The sequence below is a fragment of the Tigriopus californicus genome, chromosome 8, assembly GCF_007210705.1.
Source record: "Tigriopus californicus strain San Diego chromosome 8, Tcal_SD_v2.1, whole genome shotgun sequence".
Lineage (NCBI taxonomy): Eukaryota > Metazoa > Arthropoda > Copepoda > Harpacticoida > Harpacticidae > Tigriopus > Tigriopus californicus.
This window is the reverse complement of record NC_081447.1, coordinates 3,793,446-3,802,521: the sequence shown is the minus strand read 5'-3', so window position 1 is coordinate 3,802,521 and position 9,076 is coordinate 3,793,446. Positions and strand designations below refer to the sequence as shown.

The 9,076-nt window shown below is 41.1% G+C and overlaps 1 protein-coding gene and 1 long non-coding RNA gene across 2 annotated transcripts in view; one reads left to right on the top strand and one right to left on the bottom strand.

The window, feature by feature from the left end:
• LOC131884694 (laminin subunit alpha-like) overlaps positions 1–6,603 on the bottom strand; it is a gene marked incomplete in the record, with an annotated part of 28,811 nt that extends 22,208 nt beyond the window's left edge. Inside the window, 9 exon segments of the mRNA XM_059232540.1 lie at positions 920–1,359; positions 1,418–2,002; positions 2,062–2,199; positions 2,259–2,386; positions 2,455–2,623; positions 2,694–3,114; positions 4,145–4,552; positions 4,628–4,789; positions 6,326–6,603. Coding sequence (XP_059088523.1) covers positions 920–1,359; positions 1,418–2,002; positions 2,062–2,199; positions 2,259–2,386; positions 2,455–2,623; positions 2,694–3,114; positions 4,145–4,552; positions 4,628–4,789; positions 6,326–6,556 — 2,682 coding nt within the window.
• LOC131884696 (uncharacterized) lies at positions 4,391–7,611 on the top strand. Its single transcript, XR_009373746.1, has 3 exons — positions 4,391–4,509; positions 7,276–7,370; positions 7,460–7,611. It is a non-coding gene; the product is annotated as an uncharacterized LOC131884696 (long non-coding RNA).
• The last annotated feature ends 1,465 nt before the right edge of the window (positions 7,612–9,076 follow it).

Sequence of the window (9,076 nt, the reverse complement as noted above, 5' to 3'; positions counted from 1 at the left end):
GGATGAAGTCAACCCCACCACTCTATATTTTGCGCACAGCTCACATCCGCAAGAGGTCATTCCACGGGAAAAACGGTAATTGGCCATTTTCGAATAATCTGGGAAGCAAGGTAGAACTTGATCGAACACTCCAGAATTATATCTCGCCAACTTGGAGGCGCAAGAGTAGCACAAACTACTCGGCAGTCGGGGATCCAGCGAATTGTAGTCTTGGACCACAAAGGTATCCACAAAGGCATGAAACCTGGTATTGGGAATGGCCTGAGCAGATCGGTCAAGACAAATAAGGCACAGAGAACTTCGTGCTTTCTCATGCTTCTCCATAATTTCAACACCGGCGATGGATTCAACCCTGGAACAACTTAAAATGGTGGCTTCTCTGTTTGGAAACTGAGTTGGTCATTCTCAAATCTGATTGGTGGAGAGCTCAGCGTGTCAAATAATGCGGCAATTTGGCGCAAAATTAGTCAGGGTGTCGGTCAAAGATATTGAATCATATCTATCGTCCAGAGTTTTGGAGCACAGGAGGACATTCGGGAGGAAAACCCTCGGTCATTGGCCCTAAAAAGTTGACGAGGATTTAAAGGTTTGTTGTATTCTCGTTCTAGTCACCCATAGTTCTCCTTTATGCTCACTCGACCCCTTCTCTCACTGCTCTCCATAGTTACCCTTTTCCTGTATATATACCCGCCTCTCTATGCAATAAACATTCTAGTCAACAACCACCACTCGGCCATGCAACAGTTGTATTTATTCATTTTCAGAGTACAATTTGCACAAAAGAACAATCGGATTAATTCTTATTCCCAAACTATCATTGCCTAATCCAAGTATTTGATGCCCCGTTCTACGGAATCTGAGATTCCTTCAACAAAGTACAAACCTATGAGTTTGTCTTTTTTAACAATAAGCGTCTTACCTCACTTTGCAATGGCGAATAGGCTCCGTATCCTTTCCAAGAATATCCCGGAAATCTGGCATCATCATAGCCAATCCTCACCGGACTTCCGTCTCGTCGATATCCATCCTCAATTTCATGTTGGAACTGATGAAGGGTAGGGACGTAGTAGGTATCCATAACCTCATTGCATTGCCTTCCCATGAGACCGGGTCGACAGCGGCACTGACCCGACTCCTTATCACAGACGGCCTCTTCGCCGCGTTGCAATTGCGTGCCCCCCACGTCACATTGACAAGGATCACATCCCATTCCGTTAATAGCCATCAAACCAAAGAAGCCATCGTAACATTGGTCGCAAATCCTGGTACCACCCACATTGGGTTTGCAAGCGCACTGACCGTCCTCTGTGTCACAAACTCCCACAGACCCAATTGTTCCAGGGGTATGGCAACCACAGTCTAACGATAAGTGTTCAGCGTGAAACAACTTCATTTGACATTTTAACCCTTAACTTACACTCGCATCCTTCAGGATTGTATCCTTGGAGATTCCAGTACAAAGGCTTACAGGTATCGCAAATGCGGCCGGTGACCTTCTCTTTACATGTGCAAAGGGATCCCGCTGGAACAGAGTCGCAACCACCCAAAGCGAAGAAATCAGGGGTCACTCCATCTGGGTCGCAGTTACACTCCTCGCACCGAGGGTAGTTGTACCGCTTGGGTGCGCATTGGTCGCATTTAGTGCCAACAAAATTCGGGTGGCAATTGCAGTTTCCCGTATCATCGCAAGACAAGCCCCGGGATCCAATCGAGTCGCAGTTACAAGCTTTACATAACGGATATTTGAAGTATCCGGGGGAGCATTGCACACATTGCCGACCCCCAAAGTTACCCAAACAGGGGCATTGCCCGTCTTTGGGGTCGCATACTTCGGAATTGGATCCCACATCGGAGCATTCACAAGGTGTACAACTTGGGTAGTTGTACCATCCCGGCTCACATTGGTCACACCGCTCTCCAGCAAATCCCTCCTTACATAAACATTGGCCATAATCCTTGTCGCAAATTTCTTCCACTGTTCCCATAGGATCGCAATTACATCCTAAAGCATATCGGAATTTGATTTAATTCATCTTATCTAGGCTCCTTTTAACCACCAACCGTTGCAAGCCGGATAGGAGAAATATCCATTCTGACATTGGTCACACTGTCTCGAACCGTAGTTTGAAGAGCAAGGGCATTGTCCCGTCTCCAAGTTGCAAACCTCATTCACTGATCCCTGGGGATTGCACTCACAAGCTGTAAAGATAAAGGTAATTTTCATTTCAAAAACCTATTCCAAATAGTGGTCTACTTACGTGTGCACTCGGGGAAATTGAAATAACCCTCAGCACATTGGTCGCAGAAGGCACCAGAAAAGTTTTCCAAGCAGGGACATTGAACCACTCCTTCAGCCACACAGAATGGCATCCCGTTATCTTGAAGACTATAAGAGAGGTAAGAAACTTTGGATCAATAAAGACGATGGTCATCTTTTCGAGCTGCGATCCCTACATCGTTCCATTAGCAAAACAATCGCAAGGTTTGCACTCCGGATAATCGTAGTAGCCATCCGCACAAGCTGAACAATCCTCAGCACCTTGGAATGCAGATTTGCACTCACATTCACCAGAATCTGGGGCACAATTTCCGGTATAGCGATGATCTCCTCCACATTGGCAAGCTATTAGTAACAGTGTGTAAATGTATAATACGCACTCCCATTAATACGATTGAACAATGCCAATCCTTACGAATGCATGGCTCTGTGTCGTTGGGGAAGACATTTTCGGGCCGGAAGAAACCATCCGTGCAAGTTTCACAATTGATCCCGGCAGTGTGCCTTTGGCACTCTTGACAAACACCTCCTCCTTCATAATTCCCCTGAATGTCCATAGACAGCCGATTGGCATCCACCTCCGGATCGTAGTAGCATTTGTTGGAGTGTCCGTGACAATTGCAAGGTTCACATGTGTACGGATCCTCTTTTGTGTATTGGCGCCATTTTTTCTGGGTGAAGCCCTCGGCACATTGGTCACAATTAATACCCGCTGTATTGTGAAGGCATTGGCATTGCAGAAGATCCCGATTGTCCCGGGAAGGAGGACACACGTAGGCGTGGCCGTTACAAACGCAGCGCCCACTGACTGATATTTCCTTAATCGAGTAATAATACTAAAAGAGAGAGATGGGTGAGCATTCAAGAATAGCTAAAGGAGTGCTGTTATCACTTTTGAAGAACATGCACTTCAAAAGTGCAACGAAAAAGGTGAAAATGCAAATATACATTGAGAAAGACAATTCATACTTGGTCAAAAAGGCACAGATTCTACTCGATGGGGGTGTTTATATCTTGCTTCTAAAGTATTGAGCGAAAAATTCAACCCGAGTGATTTATGGTAACTTACTGAATATGTGTGCTTCGGGGAAAAAAAGTTTGCTTCACAATTAAATTTTAATTGAGTTTGTTGAAAAGCAAAGCGACAGCATTCATTGGTGTTAGATTAGCTATTCTGACCCAAAACGAGGGCAACCTAAGCTTCAACCGCTTTAGAGGAGAGAAAAAGAATTTCAGCTTTAACTGGTACTTGGTGAAAACAAAATACAGCAAATCTTTGGCCTAACTTGTTGCTGAAGACTGAACAAAGACTGATGCAAAGAGATGGGTAATGAAGCAATGAAACCGGTCCGAAGACCTTAAACCCTAAGTTACCAATAATAGACAAAAAAAACATTGCAAAACACTTATTGGGAAACTTTCTACTTTTATGAGCAAAAAATGAAAAATCATGATTCTTTAACTCATGAGCAATGATAGAAAGAATGCAAGTTCATCGGACAGCTGGATAGAAATGGATTTGCATATTGTTTGAGATGCTCGGGTATGGGGACTTTTAGGCAAGCTCTGGCAGGTTCGTTTGTTTGCTGGTACCAGTCTTAGTGATGCAAGTTTTGGGCTTCAAACACGTTTACGAGAAGCTGACCTTTCATTCACATAGCTTAATGAGGAAAGGTCATCAGCTTCGTTCAAGCTAGTTTGAAACGCCAATTTTGCATCACTGGCATTGGCAGGCAAGTTTGTTGGCTGCTACCGACGCTTGCCTAAATTTCCAAATAAACGATTTTCAAGACCCAACTTGGACTGGAGGAAAGCAAGCCCAGCGCAAAGTCTTATTTTTCAGCTACAGAACCTCAATTCACTCACCCGACGAGTCACAGTCTTGTCTCCTTGAGCCTTGGACATCAAGTGTCCCAACATGGTTTTGGTCTGGATCAAGCGGATCCTGATATTGGTAGCCAGGATCCAATCTTGAAGCACCTGTGACCTGAACATATTCCGAGCCGAGGGTCGATTAGAGATCAGTTGGACGATGATCTCCCCATTCTCGATGGGAACAATATCGGAGAACTCGGTGGAACAGATGACTTGGTCGTCATATTGAATGGGAGCGTTGGCATACATTCCGAAATACTTTTGACATTCGACATCATTGCCGGCGAAATATTGCCAAGGTTGGAATGTTTTCCCATGGTCAACGGATCGTTCGATGGCCCAAACTCCTGGTCGAGGTGAATTTGCCATTGTAATGTGAACATAGGCCACTTGGAAAATCTAAAACAAATAATAATAGAACAAATAATAATGAAAAATCGCTTTGTAAATCTCACGCAATATCCCAGAGCTCACTTGTTGTAAGTCGATGTCAACAGTAACTCTGTTGTATTTGAATCCTCGGGAAATTGGAGGGGATTGCCACCAACTCTCGTGATCGCCATCCACCACATTTTGGATGGGATGCGAGAACTCGCTCGATTCATTGGCATTGGATGGATAACAATAATCGCAAATCTAAACAAACAAGCAAGACAGAGCTCTTAGCTGCCGACAAAAAGTGAATCCAATTGTTTAAAATGTTGATTGAATTTAGCGTTTTTCTAGGTCCCAAAATCATATGAATAACTTTAACTCCATTGCTTTATGGAATTTTGCCTAAGACTAAACATTCCCGAGCCTAGGAACATTTTTTGAAATAGTATTTGAGGACACAATGGTCCTGTTTTTGTATGTTTTGCTTCGAAAACACGTACCCTCCTTACGTCTGAACTCAAATACCCAGCCAAATCATACCGATTCTCATTATCGCAAAAGTAAAAGATTGTACTTTCTTGCATGATTTCAAAACGCTATAAAACATTACGTAAAACATCAAGTCCAGAAATGTAAGTTTTTAAACATATATCTTACAAATACCAAAAGTGCACTTTATAGTATTTGCGGTACTAATGTCGGAGGCTAGAGTCTCACTGGCAAAGCTAGCCATTTGTACATCGTCCGTACATACATATGCAGTTCCAATGGGTTTTATCAAGATCCTTATCAGATTAGTTCTGTGCCAGTGGAAGTGGTTAGGCTCTATACGTTTCCTTGACAAAGGTCAAGGAAGAGAATGGAACCAAGGACCTCTCTCATAAGAGGAAACTGCTTTAACCGCTACACCACATATCCTCCCATTAACTACGCACTTTGTTGAATTCTGGAGAAAATACATAAATTAGACTAGCTTTTCTTGAAAGAACTTTGAAGCTGAATAAAAGCTAGATACTTCAGATCTCATTGATTTTATTTAAATCTCCATTAATTGTTGAACTAGGCATACTTTAGAAAATATCAAAATTGATTTTCAAAAAAAGTACACATTTTCGAGCTTTAAGCAATGGTGTTCAAACCTTTTGAGCTTTTTTGAGACCAAGCAAATAAGTCAAAAGTATTTTTTGGGCATTAGAATCGGTATTGATTGTTTGACCATTTCAGTTCAGATATAAAGAAGTTAAACAATGAATGGGGACCATTGAAAATACACAAAATATACTAACTTACAGAATAAACACTAGATCCTTCAGAGCTCATTGATTTTATTTAAATCTTCATTAACTAGGCGTACTTTTGAAAAACTCAAAATGAATTTTCAAAAAGGTACACATTTTAGAAATTTAAGTAATAGTGTACAACATTTTTAAGCTATTTCGAGAAGTAATAATAATTTTGTGACATTAAAATTGGCATCTATTGTTTGGCCATCTCAGTTCAGACACTGAGAAGTTAAACCCAATGAAAAGGGACCATTGAAACCGAACAAACTCCTTCGTGGTCAAATAGAACATACCTAATTTCTTTTCAAGCTCCCTTAATTTCCATTTAATAGATTTGTGAAAGCTATCGTATTTAAGTATGGAAGTTTTAATTCAGGCTAGAATTTAAAACTGAAGTCACTTCTTTTGATTTTGAGAGCTAGAAAAACGCTATGATGTGTTTTGATAATGCTCTCTAAACTTAATTAGGCTTTTTCATTACCGTGAGAAATGATCAAAATCGGTGATTTTATACCTGTCCATCCAAGATGTCATATTTCGATAGAGTGCTTTCCAATCGATCGTAGCCCACCAGTTTACAATAAACTTCCCTGACTGGAACGCCCTCCCCGCATGTAGCGTTAACGGTTACGGTTCGATTCTCGGCAATATTCAAGTAGGATGGGACATTCTGGGACCACACCCCACCTGGAATCCCAACCAACGCTACTGCCCATAGGAAGCGCCAAATATTGGGCACGCCCATGGTGTCTATTGACAAAGCACACCTTTTCGACCAAAGGCCTTGATCACTCACACCTAAAACCAATTTGAAATTATTAGCATATTACTCGTAGATTGCTTGAGAGATTTGAAGCGAACCTTCATGAGAAAGAAATCTTGGCACACTGGCGGATTTAGTCCAAGAGTTTAGAGCTTTGAACCCGATCACCCGTTCGAGTACAGGGTGCATTCCCCTATGACTTCGTTATGGGTTGACCACCTTGTGCGACTTGAATTCTTGTAGCCTTGTCTTGGATCACATCTGGGATGCATGTGTGTGACATAGATCGAAGCTTTCCTCTTGAGCTTCCAAATGTAAACTGATTCGCTTCTGTCGACAAGCTACAACTGTATTCCATAACAGTGACTAATGCAATTTAGTTGAAAATGAAACTGCTTACAAGTGTAAAGCCAGTAAATGAAGGATTTAACTCGTTTCGATTGTTTATGGGGGAAAATTGAACGAAGTGGTGTTACAACTCTTAGTGGATTATATGAATATGGTATAAAACTTAATATTTTGATAACTAGGGTTTATTAACAAAAGTAGCAAATACATTCATATTAGTCCAAATATCAGTTGATTATGTCAATTTGGTAACTTTGTGCTGGGAAGTGTCATTTTTTTATGATATGTATGGGATTTATTATACTCTTACGAATGTTTCGCGTAAAGGCAAAATTACGATCATTTGGTTTCAGCTGCGTAAGGAAGCGCATTTCTACGATTCGAAACGGGCCAAAAACCTCTAAACAACCTATCAAATGAACACCAGTCTTCCTTGATTGTAAATTATGTGAGTATGTCTAATTATTGATATGCCGTTTGCTGAAAATTGGGCAATTTTGCCAAGCTATCGTACTCGTTTTATCATTGAACTTTTAGACACTGATCCACTTTCATTGGCGAAAAACCTGTCTGAAACGTACTAAAAATCACCTATCGAAAACACTCATTCGGACAATGTGATGACTGGTTTTGAACATCCCAACCCAATCCCTCCTCCTATCACCGATAAAAATAGGCGTTATTTCACTTCTGACTGAAATATATTTCCTCGGCAACTGCGCTATATTTGGCTCACGGAACCTTTCTAAATCTAAGATTCCCCTGGGTTGGATACTTTCTTTACGGCCGATTATATCTTTTGAGAGACCATTATGAGCTTTAAATTTCCACGTGGTAGAATCGTAAAGATGACGATGATGATGACTCGCATGCAATCTGGACCTCTTTTATACCTAAGTGGTGCACAAGGAACGGTTGCATGCACTTTTCAATTTAGCTTGAAATGCTTCCCATTTTTTACATTAGGTCACAACGAAAACATGTTCCATTCTGTGAAGGCACCATCACAATGCAAATTCCAAGAAGAACTTAAAAAGAAGTTTGTTCATGAATTTCATTGGGTCGGTTTTTCTAAACGGATATCAATATTACCGATGTTTACTTTCCTCATATTTTAGACTCCTTGATTAAGATTTAAAATGATTATCATGACAAAGTATTGGCTCTTGGGTTTATTGCTCTATGATTCGAACTTTCTGCATTTCGGTAAAGGTGAAGTGTCCGTAACACTTGGTATCCTACGTGCGACAAATCCTCGTCATCCTGATATCACAAAATGCTAAGGTTTTGAAAAGATGTAACTGATTGATAAAGAGTCTCTTTCCGTTATTGCATTCATCAAAAGGACAAAAAAATCGTGCATGGAAAAGGAAGCGTTAATTTCAAAATTTTCCCCCGGGAAACTTGAATCTCTGATAGCGATCAAAAGCAAGTTGGGTGGAAAGGTTCCTCTAACAAATGAGCTTATATGGATGGCAATATTGGAGTCACAAAATCCATGTTTGGAAAAATTGTGCTGTTTTCAAAAGTGGTTGGATGCGAAACTTGAACTCGCTTTTATTAGAGTTTGATTGCCTGGAGGAACAAAAAGATTTCAATCGTCTTTCATCTCTTAAACCCAAACAAGCCAAGTCAATCCACCATCCACGCTTTTTATCTTGCCTTTAAGCTCATCCATCTCCTTTTCTTGGGGGGGGGGATCCGTCAAGAAAGAGGACCACTCGACAGGCACAACGACCTTGCACCATTACAAAGACGGAACGAGGAACACCATTCATAGAGTAACTCAACCAAGAAGGCTCACCTCATCTTTGGTCAAAAGGGTCATTAGCTTAATTTCAAGGAGTTTGGCTGAGATGGCGCTTACTCCGGTGTTCTCTTTGCATTCAAAATTATCTTTACTTTTTGGGAAGATTTTTAAGTCTTGTTATTATTTTTGCGTTGCTTCACATAAAACTTGTTGTGGTTACTTGTATTGTAGAATCATGGTCTTCCAATGAGCAGTCTTGAAATGTCTCTTTTCCTTGGTTTGGTGGCTTCTCTAGAATTTGGATCTCTATGGGTGAATCGCTTCTCCTTTTTCTCTTTTCCTCCATCAACATCACACGTGGATGAGTTGAAAGAAGAAGAAAAACCAAAGAGCCAGAGCCGATC